General features: G+C 41.1%; 1 protein-coding gene across 1 annotated transcript in view; it reads left to right on the forward strand.

Moving 5' to 3' along the window:
- The first annotated feature begins 404 nt into the window (after window positions 1-404).
- Window positions 405-17,975, forward strand: part of ANOS1 (anosmin 1) — a 130,903-nt gene continuing 113,332 nt past the window's right edge. Inside the window, exon 1 of the mRNA XM_026456132.1 lies at window positions 405-614. Coding sequence (XP_026311917.1) covers window positions 405-614 — 210 coding nt within the window. The remainder of the gene's footprint in view (window positions 615-17,975) is intronic.

Consider the following 17,975-nt stretch of genomic DNA (forward strand, 5'->3'; position numbering starts at 1 on the left):
AAGGCTCTTTAGGTTTAATTCTTTAGAAAGTGTACTGCTTATATACTTGGTGAATAAAATGGAGATGAAAGCAAGAATCGAGGTTTGTAAAATCCGTGCTTGTTGTAAAAAGACTTTTGTTTTATTTTAGTTCCCATGGTGGTGAATTTTTAGCAGTAGGTCAAAAACATATTTGGTTACTGAGATAAATATCTGTACAGGCGAATGGAATAGAGATAGACCTTCAAGAAAACCACAGCTTTCTTTTTTTCTTTTATGGAATTCTGTTCCTTAGTAGCAGAGCACAGATTGTCTTTGCTGGGGGACGTTTATACTTAGTTTTATTGGTTGCTTTTTGGTTACACATGTGGTTTGTTTATACTGAAGTATTGTGCCAGAATCATCTGTCCTCCTGATACAGACCCATGGGAGACATAAGACCAAATTTGGCTTCAAGAACCAGGGGAACAGGCTTAACAAAGGCAGTGTCAGCTCTCGCCCTGGGGCTGGATGACTTGAAGTTGAGAGTAAGGACAGAGAAGGATCTGCCGCTCAAGCTCATATTCACAACCATGAATTTGGTGCCTTTCAGGATCAGTGCCAAGGGATTTAGCTGGCTGGAGGGCTACAGCCGTGTCAGTTCTGGTCACTACTGAATCCCTCACCTGTGGCATCATGCTTGCTACTCAGTACAATTTAACAGGAAAAAAAAGTCAGTGGCTTCCTATCTGCAGCCCCATGTCATGCTGTGTCATGCTGTCTCCTTCTTCACTCATGCACTGGACATTTATCGAATACCTACTGTGTGCTGAAAGCTGTTATGGACTCCGGACCATAGAGTGAAAAGACAGACACATCCCGTGCCCACATGAAACTCCATTCTAGTGTGAGACAGACAAAAAAACGCAATGAGCCAATTAAAGTACAATGGTTAGTAAGGAGAACAAGGGAGAAAAATTGAGCCAGATAAGGGGAACTAGGGTTTGGGGGGGTGTTTATTTTCCAACAAGTAAGGTAAAAAGGTCATGTGTATTTGTACACATGAGCAGAAACCTGGAGGAAGTAAGGCAGAGATTGTAGGTATGTGGGGAAGTATTTTCAAGGTGGAGCCTACAGGATCTGCTGAAAGATTGAAATTGTGAGGAGAGAGGTCCAGGATGACTCCAAGGATGGAGGCACCACTTCACTTAGTGCAGTAGATAACAAGAATCCACTATCTGGTTACTAGGCTCTCAGTCCAGGAGAGCATTCAATCTAGGAGAGCATCCAAGCAAAATGACAGTGGGTTCATGTAGACCTGTTCCAATAGCTACAGGTTGAGCCCTATTTCTTCTTTCACCCCAAAATGACCAAATCTAAAACAACTGCAATGGAGACATGAGCAGATGATAAAAGCAAGAACAAAAGAAACAGATCTTAGTGTGAGTGAGAGTATAATAATACTGAATTATACTCAGTGTTCGAAGTAAGCATGACGGCTGGGCACAGTGGCTCATGCCTTTAATCCCATCATTTTGGGAGGCCGAGGCGGGTGGATCACTTGAGACCAGGAGTTTGAGACCAGCCTGTCCAACATGGTGAAACTCTGTCTCTACTAAAAATACAAAAATTAGCCGAGTGTGTTTGTGCGTGCCTGTAGTCTCAGCTACTCGGGAGGCTGAGGCAGGAGGATCGCTCGAACCCGGGAGACAGAGGTTGCAGTGAGCAGAGATTGTGTCTCTGCTCTCCAACCTGGGTGACAGAGCAAGAGTCTGTTTCAAAAATAAAAATAAATAAATAGATAAATAAATTTAATTAAATAAGTACACACAAAGATTGGTTTGGTCCAGGTTGACATAGGACTGGTTATGCTCACATGATTTTTTGGACCCTGTAGAATTGATGATATTGACTTTGCTGTGGTGAGATTCTATCCTTGTGTGAGGCGTGCTGTGAAGAAGAGCTCTGTGAAACTCCTCAACCTTGCCATGGTGAGGATACTTGAGTACCTTCTATTGTTAGAATGTAATATTTCTTAACTTCAGAAGAAAATCTTTTTAGATTTTATTATTGGGAACAATTGTTCTTCCAGGTTCCTTGCATGCTTTTAAATTATGTGAATACTTGCATTGTAGGAATTAATCAAATTCTTCTTTTCCTGTTAGAGATTAGGAAGCTGAAATCCAAATTTGTGGCCTACATTCAGTGGGTGTTGAGGACTCAGTAGAGTGTAGTTTGGTATCAAACTCTTTATAGATTCCACTTGATGTCCTCATTCCCTCTTATTTCTTCTTGCTAACTTCCATTTTAGGTTATTTTGCTATTTCTTATGAATATGTATATCATGTCGAATCCTTCCTAAAAACAAAAATCAGAAACTAAACGTACATGGGAGGCCAGGTGCAGTGGCTCACACCTGTAATCTCAGCACTTTGGGAGCACGAGGTGGGAGGATCGCCTGAAGCCAGGTGTTGGTGACCAACCTGGGCAACATAGCAAGACCCTACCTATACAAAAATATTTCAAAAATTAGTGAGGAAAAAAAATTGGCCAGGCATGGTGGTGCATGCTGGTAGTCCTAACTACTCAGGAGGCTGAGGTGGAGGATTGCTTGAGCCCAGGAGATGTAGGTATCACTGAGCTGTGATTGTACCACTACGTGGTAGCCTGGGTGACACAGTGAGACTCTGTCAAAAAACAAAAACAAAACGAAACAAAAAACCAAGTAAATACAAAATAAATGCACATCAGGCCAGTGCCAACGACTTCCTTGTTTTCTTTACCCGCAGTCTAAAATGAATGTTCCCTGGGAGTACACCCTAGGGAGACAGGACCCCTGATGTCTTTGATCGCTAATTGTGGTTGAAACTTTAGGAAAGTAAATGAAATGTCAGCTAAACTACTAGGCAGACAGGAGTTTATTCCACATGGGTAGGAAGGCAGCAATCTGTCTAGTTTTGTACAAGCAATTTCCCACTCCAAAATGTTTTATTATTGTGTGACTTTGTGGAAGCCAGTGGAGAGATCTCAACTTGGGAAATCGTTTCTTGATTTCACATCATTTTAAATTTTAAATGAGGTCTGTCTCTCAGACAAACCCCTGTTATAAATCAGGTAAAACTATGAAATTGAAGACACTTGGCTACCCATTGCTGAGAACACAGCTTTGAAAAAGGATTTCTCTTTAATTTTCCCCAAGTAGTCTTTTTTTTTTTTTCTATCTATGAGGCAACAGTTTTGTTACTTTGCCAATATCTAGTTAATTTTATTTAACATTTTTCTCCCCAATTCTTCAAGGCCTTAACATATTCAGTTCTCCTTTCAGTGCGTATGGGAGTATTGAACAGTTCTGGGAGGCGATTTGCATTGGTGTTAAGGACGAGGGCATGGGAAGGCCATCTGCTTTTGATCAGGGTGTGTGTTTTGTGGTTTGGGAGGTAAAGGGCCACAGTGGAGCCATCTCCGAGGTCCTAGCATGGGCTGGGCTGGAGCCCTGCTTTCTGTGGCTTGGCCGCCCTCAGCGGCACCAGAGTTCCCAGGGTATTAGGGGATCATACAGGGGGCTGTGTACCCACACATGCCGTTGCCTCCCAGGCATCGCTCCCGTCCGGAGACACTGTGTGCTTTCTTTCAGGTGTCAGTGCAGATCAAAGCCATCCAAAGAACATTTGCATGAGAATCTGTAGAATGATTAATTAGCAATGGGCATTAGTAATTTTTCTTTCAAGGCTTTGAAATGTCTTTCATTGATAAACTAGTTCTGTTGAGCCCCGACTCCTTTTCAAAATGTTTTTCACCCAGTACTCCCTCTGTGACTACAAATTGGATTTTTTTCCCCCTGTCTACACCTCTCCTTTGACTTTGATTCAGCAGTGTGGTCAAAAGGACAGCCTCCTGTTGGCGATAATTCATTCTCATCAGCCCCTGTATCTTTTTTTTTTGAGATAGAGTCTCACTCACTCTGTCGCCTGGGCTGGAGTGCAGTGGCGCTATCTCAGCTCACTGCAACCACCGCCTCCGGGGCTCAAAAGATTCTCCTGCCTCAGCCTCCTGAGTAGCTGGGATTACAGGCGTCCACCACCATTGCCAGCTCATATTTGTATTTCCAGTAGAGATGAGGTTTCACCATGTTGGCCAAGCTAGTCTCAAACTCTTGACTTAAAGCGATCCACCCACCTTGGCCTAGCCTGTTTATCTTTTTCAGATGATATTTTATAGTAGGATATCTTCAACCCTCTCTTTTTTTTTGCTGTCCTCTTGAAATGCCTACAGTTGTTCTATTTAACCCATCTTCTGGCTCTGATTTCTGACCATACTGTTCTCATTTACAAATACATATGATTTGACATGTTCAGATTCTGCTCCTGATTATCCAAGAAGGCTTCAGGATGTCCTCAGAAACAGAAAATGGGAAATGCACCAGCAGATGTATTTATCAGCACATTCCAAAGCAATGGTTTAGCAAGGGCTGTTCTGCAGCTGCCTGGAAATGCCAGGAGGGACCCAGGAGAACTGGAACCTCCAGAAAAAGTTGAAGTCTCCAGAGGATTACACTACTTATGGGTCCCCCAGGAAACTATCATAAGCAGTAGACACAAGTAACACTGGGCAAGTCATTGTCAAATATGAAGCCTGTCACTTCTACAGGATTTAGGTGTGTGAGATGCAAGCTTATGTAGTTTTAAAAAAAAGAAAATAGGTTAATTTTGCAAATTTTATAATTTGCGTGTGAACACATTGCCTGAGTCTCTTCCAGTGCCATGGAAGGGGCTCCTACAAGTGAGGGGCCACCTTGAACTTGATTGGCTTCCTGGGAAATTCACTGCAACCCCCAGATTGGGGCTCAGCAGGCTGTTACACCCAGAGGGTGTAGCTCAGAAGTGGATGGGACTTGTTGGAGCACCATTTTGTGCAGGCAAAATTTGAGATGACCGTTACCATTGTTGAGAAATTTTAAATTGGGGAACTTGGACATGTTAAGACTCAGGTTGATGGAATTTTATTATTGTATTCATTCACTGAGTGCCTGCTGCTTGTGCAAAGTATTCTTGGGGATACTGATAGAGACAAAGACAAAAGTCTTGTCCTCATGGATATGAGAGGATCATAAGGCGTATGGCAACAAATAAAGCGAAGAAGGAGATGGGAATGGGAATGGTAGGTCCTACCTCTGTGGACCATGTTGATAAGATGGCTCATCAGTGAATCCCTGGGGATGATGGTGGGCTGGCCATGATGAGACATGTCTTCAAGTTCTAGCTTTGTCACTATCAAGATAGAGTGCCCTAGAGATAGTCACATATGTCAACTCCCTGGGTTATAAAATCCTCAGCAGTAAAATTGGGACTCTTCTGGCTCTTACTTGGGGTTAATAAACCCTGACATTTTGTTTTCTCTCAACGCTTCCATCCATACCTGTCTCTCACGATCAGAGATGTAGACAATAGATTTGACTTTATATTTTGTGAAACATCTTGGAGATCAGGACCGGCCCTTTTGTCTGGGCACTAAAGGAATTTGGGTGTCGTTCCTGGGGGAGCAATAGACGCGGGTAGTGAAGCGTGTGTCTAGTGGATTTTCACTTCTTAACACCTTTCTGTATTGGAACCATTTTAATGGAGGCTGATAAAGGAGGTGCTGACTGGGGAGACTGTCTGTCCGTTTATTGGTCCTTTATATCAAAGAAAAGGTGTCTAAGTGGCTATTCTCTCTTGGATTCAGTTTTTCTTTACTAAACAGCTAGAGTGCAGCTGATGCTGGTAGTGTTCTTTAACATCCCACAGGACTAATCTTTGCATTTACCGAACAAAGACATCAACAAAATTATAGGAAGATAAAAAGTATATCTGTCAAAACTGGCTATTTAATAGCATATCTGGACATTTGGAGGTTCATGAAAGCATTGTTAAAATAATATTGTTACTTGATAATAAGTGTAATTTCTATGATGTTACTTTTATGAACAATAGTCCAAATATAAAGAACTAAAAATTAACACAAACAATTTTTAACTCCTCAACTTAGATACAGCAATTTTTAAATTAATGTCATTATTTTAGACTAGATTTATGGCAAATAGTTATTAGTTTGAATGTTTATTGCATTTTTATGGCATTTACCTGATCCAGTTAAATTTGTTTACTCAGTCACACAATAATTTCCATGTAACTGTTCTTTTTCTTTTTTTCTTTTTTGAGACGGAGTTTTGCCTTGTCCCCCAGGCTGGAGTACAGTGGTGCAACCCTGCCTCCCAGGATCAAGCGATTTTCCTGCCTCAGCCTCCCGAGTAGCTGGGAAGCTGGGATTACAAGCGCCCACCACCATGCCCAGCTAATTTTTGTATTTTCAGTAAAGATGGGGTTTCACCATGTTGACCAGGCTTGTCTCGAACTCCTGACTTGAGGTGATCCACCTGCCTCAGCCTCCCGAGTAGCTGGGAAGCTGGGATTACAAGCACCCACCACCATGCCCGGCTAATTTTTGTATTTTTAGTAAAGACGGGGTTTCACCATGTTGACCAGGTTTGTCTCGAACTCCTGACTTCAGGTGATCCACCTGCCTCAGCCTCCCAAAGTGCTGGGATTACAGGTGTGAGCAACTACGCCCGGCTAATTGTTCTATTTTAATATATTATATTGGTCTACTTTGGAGGCATATAATTTGTTTTCCACTATGAAGATTAGTTCATCCTGGAAGCATTATTTTAATTGTTTTGTCTATCAATTTATAATATTTGTACAGTTGATCAATTTATGACATTTATACAGTTTATCAATTTATGACATTTATCAATTTATAACACATATGCCATTTAATAAACTCGCTGGATTTCAAATGCTTTGTGGAGATGGGAAGTTCTGATGATATTATTTGCCCCTAATGAGATGCCCAAGCATGTCAGGATGTTGAAATGAGAAATTATTAAAAGGTATAGGTTTAAGATGCTTTTTTGGCTCAAAAGAGTATAATGAGGGAATTTGGGTTATGTAACGATTCATTTCCTCCTCTGTCATTCACCCTAATGAAGTCTCAGGTCTTTTCTTAAGGAGATTGAACATAAGAACTGCACTTGCTTACCGCTTGTAGCTAAGAGGAAAAATGTCTCTAAAATAGCTACTAAGCTGACAATATACTCAACTCACTCAAAAGCTAAGAGTTCACTTTTTTTTTTTTTTACATCAAGATTCCAGAATTACCACAGAAATACGCTTCAAAGCAGTGTGGATTTGTGGGAATTGTTTGAAACCTCTCAAGTTATTTTCAAGTGTTAGTGCTACTTGCTATATATTTTGCTTGCTTTTTTCTGTCATCCTTTGAATTGAGGTGACAGTGAATTGCTTCTCTCCTAGCCTACTTGAGTTAGCCCTTTCTTAGAATCTCCATCTGGATTGCGTTATTGGGAAATCAGTATTGTGGAGATGAGGGTTCTGAGTCATAACCAGAAAGACTTGTTCTGAATACCTTTCCCCATGGTGGTGATGGTTTTGTGCTTATTTACTTATAAGCTTGTACCTTATATCACTGGTTCTCAGCCCGGGAACAGTTCTTGTCCCTAGGGGGCATTTGGCAATGTTTTGACACATTTTGGGCTTTCACACCTGAGGATGGAAGTGCTACTAGTATCCTGTGGGTAGAGGTCAAGGAAGTTGCTAATATCCTCCAATGCACAGAACTGCCCCCCACAACAAAGGCTTATGGATAAGTCCTGCTTATCAGTAGCGTGGAGACTGAGACACGCTGCCTATGCAAGGTGAATAGTACATTTCTGCCTTTGATGGTAGAACAAAGCGTTCTATGCTCATGACAAATTGTTCCCTAGACAAGGATCGAACCCTCCACCTCGATCTCATTGGTAGCATGCAAATGCCCTGTGAAATCTTCTTTTTTTTTTTTTTTTTTCTTTGAGACAGGGTCGCACTCCACAGCCCAGGGTGGAGTGCAGTGGTACGATCTCGGCTCACTACAACCTCCACCTCCTGGGTTCAAGCAATCCTCCTGCTTCAGCCTCCCAAGTAGGTAGGATTACAGGTGTGCACCACCACGCCCAGCTAATTTTTGTATTTTCAATAGAGGTGGGGTTTCATCATGTTGGCCAAGCTGGTCTTGAACTCCTGACCTCAAAGCGATCCACCCGCCTCAGTCTCCCAAAGTGCTGGGGTTACAGACGTGAGCCACCGTGCCTGGCCAGAAATCTTCTTTTGAAATAGGATTTTATTCTCAAGGCTTCCACCTTTTGGTGGGGAAGGGGGTTAGCCTTTACTTATAATTGTAATCTACAAAAGATATAAAGCTTTCTATTGTAGCCATGAAAAGATGAAAAATGAGTGCTAGCGTTCACATTTATTTTCATGCTGAGAAATACAGTATCACTTCAATGTAGCAATTCTCAAAGGACTTTAAAGGCCTAGCCATGGTTTCCAAAATCAGTAGGCCCACAAAATCCTACTTTATCTGCCTACTACAGGTGGTGGCTACTACAGGTGATGGCATGCCTATTACAGGTGGTGGCACACGCAGGTAGTCCCAGCTCCTCAGGAGGCTGAGATGGGAGAATCACTTGAGCCTGGCAGGTCAAGGCTGCAGTGAGCTGAGATCGTGCCACTGAACTCCAGCCTGAGTGACAGGAGTAAAACCATGTCTCAAATAAAGATGTCTTCCTTGACTGTCCTATGTTTATTGCCCTGTTGCTAGACTCACCATCTTTCCTTTTGCTCTTTATTATTAACCTAAAAGAATAAAACTGGCCCAGCACGGTGGCTCACGCCTGTAATCCCACCACTTTGGGAGGCTGAGGGGGGTGGATCACCTGAGGTCAGGAGTTCAAGACCAGCCTGGCCAACATGGTGAAACTCTGTCTCTACAAAAATAAAAAAAAATTAACCTGGACATGATGACGGGTGCCTGTAATCCCAGCTACTCAGGAGGCTGAGGTGAGGTGGGAGAACTGCTTGAGCCTGGGAGGCAGAGGTTTCAGTGAGCTGAGATCGCACCACTGCACTCCAGCCTGGGCGACAGAGTGAGACTCCGTCTCAACAACAAGAAGAAAGAATAAAACTATGGTAGACACCTTGTGTCATATTGCTCAACTTTTCTCCCCTAGGCAAAATTTCTCATAAGGGTAAATGCTTAGATATACTTAGATATATATTCTTATCTCTTTGGGAAAAATAAATTTTGGGGAGTTTGAAAACAAGCTATCATCCTTCCAGAATCAGATGGAAGGATCTTTCTGGGAATCCACTATGTAGAGAAACTCACATTGTTCATTTGCTGTGCAAGGGGTAGACTGGTTTGGTAGATTTGCCAATATCGGGTGGTATGTGTGAGCACATGGCTTTGGGATCAAGGCTGTCGACAAAGCTGAAACTTTGTTACAGACATTTCTCATAAAGTGTCATAGCCACCAGTCTTCTTATCTACCAAGATTATTTCGCCCTGAAGGATTCAGTGGAATTTTAGTCATGGAGTTTCCAATCTTCTTAGACAAGTTTATTACTAAGGAATTCATCTGTATATAACACTCCCCACCCCACCCCACCCCCTGAAAATCTTCTTGTATCAAAGGAAAGACATGAAAAACTGTATTGGGTGGACCCAGTTGTGTGGACTCAGACAGAGTTTGAGCTCACGTTTCTTCACTTAGAAGTGAAAGTTGGACTTCAAAATAAATTGAAACAGGACAGGTGCGGTGGCTTGCACCTTTAATAACAGTACTTTGGGAGTTGGAGGCAGGCAGATTGCTTGAGCCCAGGAGTTTGAGATCAGCTGTGCAATGTGGTGAACTCTCATCTCTACCACAAGTACAAAAAAAATTAGCCGGGCATGGTGGCCTGCACCTGTAGTCTCAGTTCCTCAGAAGGCTAAGGTGGGCGAATCGCTTGAGCCTGGGAAGTTGAGGCTGCAGTGAGCCAAGATAGCACCACTGAACTCCAGCATGGGCGACAGGAGTGAAACCCTGTCTCAAAACAAAACAAAACTAAACTAAAACTAAAACTAAAATAAATGGAAACAACAGCAACAACAACAAAGCTTAAAGAGAACACATTGAAAAGAGTGGAGAAAAATGAAGAGGGGAAGTAATAGTAAAAACACAAAGTCCAGACAGGTAAATCTACTGCTATGTAGGATGTTTACTGAAATTAGGTTGACTGAAAGGTGCATGTGTTTTGAGCATGGGGTCTGAGGGGCCACATGAGAAATATTTCTTCAGAAAGGTGAAGTTGAGAATCTTTGTCAATTCACATTCTGCCGACACCTGCAGAAAACTCTTTGCTTCCTCTTTCTGCTGAGACATGGCCATTTCCCCTCCTGCTGGACAACACGATGCCTGGACTCCCTTCGTCGATGTTGCACTCAGCTCCCAGCTTCACCTCTGCCTCAGTGCTTCTCCCTGGAGGAACTTTGAGCTGCCTATTGAGGGGCATGTGTTTGCAGCTGAGTTCTTTTACAGTGAAAGCATTGCATTTTGAAATTACACATGGGAAACCCGTCTAATATAATGTTAAGGTTTGTAAACCAATAAGTATCGGAGACAGGTCTTAATCAATGTAGAGGTTTATTGTGCCAAAGTTAAGGACCGTGGCCTATGACATGGCCTCAGGTGATCCTGAGAACATGTGCCCAAGGTGGCTGGGTTGCAGCTTCTCAATACATTTTAGGGAAAAAGAAGTTACATGCAAAGATGTAAATGAATACATGGAAGATATACATTGGTTCAGCCTGAAAGGGCAGAACATTTCAAAGCAGAGGGCTTCCAGGTCATAGGTGGGTTCAAAGATTTCCTGATGGGCAATTGGTTGAAAGAGTTAAGCTCTGCCTGAAATGTTGAAGTCAGCAGAAAGAAATGGCTTGAATTAAGGTAAGGACAGTGGGGTTGAAGAAGCCGAAGTTCTTGTCATGTAGGTGAAGCCTCCAGGTAGCAGGCTTCAGAGAGAATAGATGGTAAATACCTTTTATTGGACCTTAAAAGGTGTCAGATTCTCTCGAAAAGAACTAATAAGGGAAGGAGATTCTCTACAGAATGCAAATTTTCCCCACAAGAGATGGCTTTAGGCAAGGCTATTCCAGAATATGCTATTCCAGAATATGTCAAAGAAATATATTTTGAGGTAAAATACTTTTTTTTTTTTCAGGGCCTGCTATCTGTCATGTGATACCATACTAGGGTCAGGCTGGAGTTGGGTATCTTATTGCTACAAAGAGTCTGTTTTGTCAGTCTTAAGATCCGCATGCTAATATGAGTTCTGGTCAGTTGTGCCTAAACTCCAAAGGAAGGAGGCATGTCTGTCTCCTCTTTCCTGTCATGACTTGAGCTAATTTTTCAGGTTTATCTGGGACCCCTTGGCTAAGGTGGGGTCCATTGAGCTGGTGGAGGCTTTGAACTTTATTATTATTTTTACTTTACAGGCTGAATGGTCCTCCGCATGATGATATTTTCATCAAGCTAAATCTTAAACACAAGTATGTCGATCAAAAGAGTCAAACTCTGTAAAATATTTGAAGAGATTTATTCTGAGTCAAGTATGAGTGACCATGGCCCATGACACAGCCCTCAGGAGGTCCTGAGAATATGTGCCTAAGGTGGTCGGGGTGCAGCTTGATTTTATACATTTTAGGGAGGCATGAGATGTCAATCAAATACATTTAAGAAATACATTGGTTTGGTTCAGAAAGGCGGAACAACTCGAAGCGGAGGCGGGGTTGGGGGGTGGGTGGTGGCACTTCTAGGCTATAGGTAAATTTAAACATTTTCTGATTGACAATTGGTTGAGTTTTTGTCTAAAGACCTGGAATCAATGGAAAGGAAATGTTCAGGTTAAGATAAAAGATTGAGGAAGACCAAAGTTCTTTTGAAGTCTCACAGTGGCTGCTGTTAGAAACAATAGATGACAAATGTTTCCTATTCAGACCCTTTAAAAGGTGGTAGACTGGAAGGAAAAGGTCTAGCTATGTTAATAGGGATTCTTTACAGACATGCATTTTCCCTCACAAAGGATGGCTTGCAGGGCCATTCCAAAATGTAACAAAAAACGTATTTTGGGGGTAAAATATTTTGATTTTCTTGTCTCGTAATGTTATGCCAGAGTCAGGTTGGAAAATAAGTCACGATATATAGAGTTAAGTAAAGCCCATCTAATGAGAACTTATGGTTTGTAGGGCATGGCTCCCTAGAGCCCTTAGGTAGGAATTTGGACAACATGAAAGAATCAGAGCTTAGTCCTCAAATAGAATGGAACAATAGCATAACACAAAATGAAAGGGCCCAATTTATTAATGCAACACATGATTTGTACTGAAAATTTTAGTCACCAGTATCTTTAAATGATACATTATTTTGTTAAATTGACATTTAAGAAGGGTAGATGATTCTGAGTTGCAAACAATTCTATTTTATTCAATAAAGACCTTCTCTATATGCATTATTAGGAGTTCATTTGAGTGCCAATTCTTGCATTGGTATGTCTCTTAAGTTTTTAATTTTTCAAATGGTCATTTTCCTCTAGGTCATCAACACCCAGAAAAAAATGTGTTTCAATTGTCTCATAAAGCTTAAGATAATGTAATTGCTGTCTAGCATTTTCTAGAATTATTGCTTTTGAATGGTTATGTTGCATGAGAAATTATTATTCAAAAATTAACACGAAAGAGGAGACATTGAAAGTTCTTTATAAAGTTTCCCATTTTTGTGTGTTCAGGATCTATTCTCAGACTTCATGTAATTCAGCCTGCATCAGGATCACCTGGGGTGCCTATGGATGCATTTTTCTGGCTGCGACTTCACACCTACTCAATCCTAATCTTGGTGGAGTGTGGGAGAGAGGAGGACCAAACCCACACTTTAAGAGACACCGATCCACATGCTTAGTCCATTGAATGGAATAGACATGTTTGACAATATCAATCTATTCAAAATGGGATAGTTGAAGATCACTGAATTTTTAACTTACAATCTATTTGGCAGGAAAAGTCAGTACATTTTTGATCATTGTTCAATATAAATTACATATATATATACTGGTGAATTTAGAAACTTCTTTTTTTTGCCTAATAGCATTCTTGAAATATAATTCACATGCTGTACAATTTAGTCGTTTAAACAGTTCATTGGTTTTTCATGTTTTTATAGTCTTGCAATTCTCAGCAGAATTGTAGAATATTTTTATCCCTACCCCCAGAAAAATCCCATAGCTATTGGCAGTCACTCCCATTTCCCTCCAATTCCTTCAGTCCTACATATCCACTAATCTATTTTCTTTCCCTTCATAGATTGACTCATTCTAGACATTTCATATAAATGATGAAATCATACAGCATGTGATCTTTTTATCTGGCTTTTTATTTTACTTAGCATAATATTGTAAAGGCCCATTGATGTTGTAGCATGCTTTAGTATTCCATTTCTTTTCATTGCCAAATAATATTTCCATGTATTCTTTTTTCATTTGATTTATTCTTTCATTCGTCAGTAATTATTTATGAAATTTGTTTCCACTTTTTGGCTATTATGAATAATGCTGTAAGGAACATTTGTGTACAAGTCTTAATGGTATAGATAGAATTGTAAATATGTTGTATTTATTTTATTGTGAGATTTTATACATAAAACTTTCCTAATTTACTCTAGATTTACATTACAATCTTAAAATAAACTCTGTATTTCTTCCTTTGCCCCTATTGCAAACCCCTGACCTAATAAAATAAAATCCCTGACAAAAGGAAAACAAAACAAAAAAAAAAAACCGCGCAGAATGGATGCCTATCTAGAACTCTAAGCATTAACCTTAAATCAGTTTTCGGGGAATTTTGGTGAATGCTTTTTAGAAAAGATGAGCAGACTACCTAAACACCACACAATTTAAAATCATTGCCTTGGAATGACATTTACTTTCATGGGCCGAACTGACAATGGTGTGTATTTAGTACTTGACATAATATTCCCACGGGCTTTAAGAAATCCATGAGGACTTCCAATAAGATAGTCTTTGTATTTGTGTGTGTATGCACACCAGTGTAATTTGCGTTTCCATCTCCTGATGTGCAGGTCTTGAATTTATTTGTGTGTGTGTGATATTTGTAATGGAGCAATGGTGACAATTGTTAAAGAAGCTGATTCTCCAATGGGTACTATTTTTCTTTTTAAAATATTGATGGAATATCATCCACTTTGCTGAAGAAAAAAGGGATCACAGAAATAATGGTTTAATGAGAAGATGAATGTGAGGAATGCTATTTGATATCATGTGATACCTCCTTTTCCCGCTTTCTGCACATCTGATTATTCCCTCCTTTACCAAGGGTGAGCTAGATAGTTGGCAATTCATGCCTTTGTTTCTTTGTGCTGTGTGTATGTGCATGCATGTGTGTGTCTGTCTGCATCTGATGATTTTTTTTTTTTTTTTTGAGACGGAGTCTCACTCTGTCGCCCAGGCTGGAGTGCGGTGGCATGATTGCGGCTCACTACAGCCTCCGCCTCCTGGGTTCAAGCGATTCTCCTGCCTCAGCCTCCTGAGTAGCTGGGACTACAGTTGCACACCACCACACCTGGCTAATTTTGTATTTTTAGTAGAGATGGGGTTTCACCATGTTGGTTAGGATGGTCTCGATCTCCTGACCTCATGATCCACCCGCTTCGGCCTTCCAAAGTGCTGAGATTACAGGCGTGAGCCACCGTGCCTGGCCACATCTGAGGATTTTTACAATGACTCTTCAGATTCATGAAGTATGTTATTTTTTATTACTTTCTCCCCTGTGATATTCCTTACTCTTCTGGATACTCCATACGTCTGACTGACCTACTTATTTCTTATTTATCATTTCCTACTAATTTTCTCATAATTTTAAAAGGCTTATTCTTCTTGCATATAGGCTGACATGAGGAAATAAGTATCTGTTCTTAGAGAATGACACAGGGAACCAAGTAAAATTCTTTTTTCTGAGAAAATATTGATATGTAGGTTTTAATTATATTAGAAAACCAACTCTACTTTTGAACTACTGACTTTGGTCATATTCAGTGGTTTGAGTTTTTAGGGAACAATCCCCACCCACTGGTTTCTTTCCAGAGTAGAAATTGCATCTATGACTTGTAGAAATAATTAATATTAATCATGTCTTATAAAGCTTTTCTACATAAAGGCTTTCTTTAAATAGAATGAGCTCTTTATTGGCCTTGACTAGCAAATGTCTCCCAATTATAGCAACAGGGTTTCTGTATTGAGAAGAATAAATTTTAAAATTCTATGATTATATTACAACAGAAAAAAAAAAAAAAGAAATGCATTCTTTCTAACACTTTGTTTTTTGTACAGGTTCATTTTCTTTATAAAAAGTCTGAGCAAGAAAGGGTCTTGCTTTGTTTTTTCTCTTTAGAGCAACAAGTGAGGCCTCAGCTTATAAGAAAGGAAAAGCTCCATGTCTCAACGGCTCAATCGAATTGATTCGGTGGGGCCATCAGTGTGGTAGGCAGTGGATTTACATTGGCCTCATAGTCTGTCAAGCCGCAGAAGGGAATTTGCTTGCCGCTGTGAAGGTGGTTTTCTGAATCTGTCTCCTCTTCCCGCTTGCCTTCCTCTCCCTCCCCCTTGTTAGGAAGATCATGGAGTGAAGACAAACAGATGCCTGCTGCCAAAATGCGCTACTTAACCTGACCCTCAACCAGGCCCACAAAGGAGGGCTTTGAGATCCCCAGCGAGGCAGCCCCTGCATTTTATCACGCCGTGAAATTTGGAGTGAAAGCCCCATGCCTCTGGCTGTTTAGCCATGAGGGATATGGTGATGATGGTGCCCGGAGGGAATTGGGAAGCCAGCGAGAAAAAACACAAAGTAACAGCAGGGACAAAGGCGGCCTCCCCCCACTGCCCTGCTTTGATTGTTAGGTGGTCTATAAACTCCGAGAAATAGAGGGCCTAGGGCACAAGAGCATTTTGTTGTCACTGGTTCATTTAGTCTTCTGGGTGGGGATGTGGTGGAGGCAGTGATCAGGAAGGAGTCTTTTCTGAGCTGGAGGGGTCACTGATTTTGCTCATTAACAAAGAGCGACAGCAAGTACATTTCCCAAAGAAAGAGAGAGAAGCTTATCACTTTATGGGAAGGACTTGCCCTATCTGACAGATGTGTAATCTCCAAAAATATTTAGTACACTCTATTTCCAACAGAAGATGCCATTCTGATATTTTTGCCTTGCATTCTCTTTGTAATGTAGTCTTTGCATGTTAGTCCATCACATTTCCTGTTGAAAATGAGTAAGTTGGATGTGAGTTTCTTGTTTTTCTATAAACATGAAGACATTTCTATTATATTAAAGAAGCAGAAGAGAAGCATTCTATAAATTATAAACGTGCATTCAGTGACAATAGAAATAAAGCAAGGCTGTTTCTTCTTGGTCAAGTGAGGGTACATTAGCAGCAGCATCTTGGTGAAACAGTTTTCTGAGGATACAGGGTATTTAAGTTACTCTTATGAATTGATACATGTATAACAATCTGAATGAGTTGGGAAGAAACTAGTAAAACTTGGAAAACGGTATCTTTTACTCTTCCTTCTGTGTGTTCTTGTCCAGTTAAACTGTTACATATAGCGGCATTAAATTACATGAAGCTGCCTATTCAAATTTGTGGGATTTGTACACTTTATTTTATTTATTTTTTTTCTTTTTTTTTTTTTTCTTTTGAGACGGAGTCTTGCTCTGTCGCCCGAGCTGGAGTGCAGTGGCCAGATCCCAGCTCACTGCAAGCTCCGCCTCCCGGGTTTACGCCATTCTCCTGCCTCAGCCTCCGGAGTAGCTGGGACTACAGGCGCCCGCCACCTCGCCCGGCTAGTTTTTTTTTTTGTATTTTTAGTAGAGACGGGGTTTCACCGTGTTAGCCAGGATGGTCTCGATCTCCTGACCTCGTGATCCGCCCGTCTCGGCCTCCCAAAGTGCTGGGATTACAGGCTTGAGCCACCGCGCCCGGCCTGTACACTTTATTTTAAATCTCCAAAATGATTTCATGTGTGAGTGAGATTCTTTTTAAGCTCCCCCCAAGTGGAAGAAAGCAGGCATTAATGGCATCATCTATGTCATAATTATCACATGTCTGTTATAATAAGGATGTTCTTATATAAGTTATGTTCAGGTGCATTAGAATTTCACTTAGGGAATCTTTTTTTTTTTTCCTTTTTATTTGAGACAGAGTCTCACTCTGTTGCCCAGGCTGGGGTGCAGTGGCGCCATCTCAGCTCACTGCAACTTCTGCCTCCCAGGTTCAAGCGATTCTCCTGCCTCAACCTCCTGAGTAGCTGGGATTACAGGCGCAAGTCACCATGCGCGGCTAATTTTTGTATTTTTAGTAGGGATGGGGTTTTATCATGTTGGTCAGGCTGATCTCGAACTCCTGACCTCGTGATCCGCGCACCTCAGCCTCCCAAAGTGCTGGGATTACAGTTGTGAGCCACCACGCCCGGCCAACACTTAGAGAATCTTATCATTTGATAAAGCAGACCTTTGAGTGCTGTCTTTTTGGGGTAATTAAATTACTAGTTTTACCAATGGTATGCATGCTTTTGGAAAAGAAAGGAAAGCTAGGTTCTTTCTCTCTGATAAAGGAAACGTACATTTCTTCAATAAGAGTCATTTTCTTTTCTTTGTTCTACTGGTCTACATAAAGCCTGCTATACTTCTAAAATATATCCAGCAGTCGCTGTAAGCATTGCTAAGATCCAAGCTCCCACTTGCCCCAAAGCTAAAGTTGACTCTGAATAGCCTGTGAATTGTAGATCATTTGTCTTCACCTCAGAACACAGCAGAAACCTTTGGAGTGCCTCTAGCTTGCTGAAATTCACTGTTTTATTTTCATGCTTAAAAAGATCAAATCTATCTGGAACATACTCTTCTCTCATCCCACCTGCTTTTGCCTGGTTAATCCTACTCATTTTTTTTTCTCTGTCTACACATATCCCTTTGCCCAGGGAATTTTGCATAGTTGTCACTTGGGTTAGGTTCTCCCCATCTGTACTTCTGTACACCTTTGTCTCATGGC

The sequence above is a fragment of the Piliocolobus tephrosceles genome, chromosome Y (assembly GCF_002776525.5).
Source record: "Piliocolobus tephrosceles isolate RC106 chromosome Y, ASM277652v3, whole genome shotgun sequence".
In the NCBI taxonomy this organism is placed as follows: Eukaryota; Metazoa; Chordata; class Mammalia; order Primates; family Cercopithecidae; genus Piliocolobus; species Piliocolobus tephrosceles.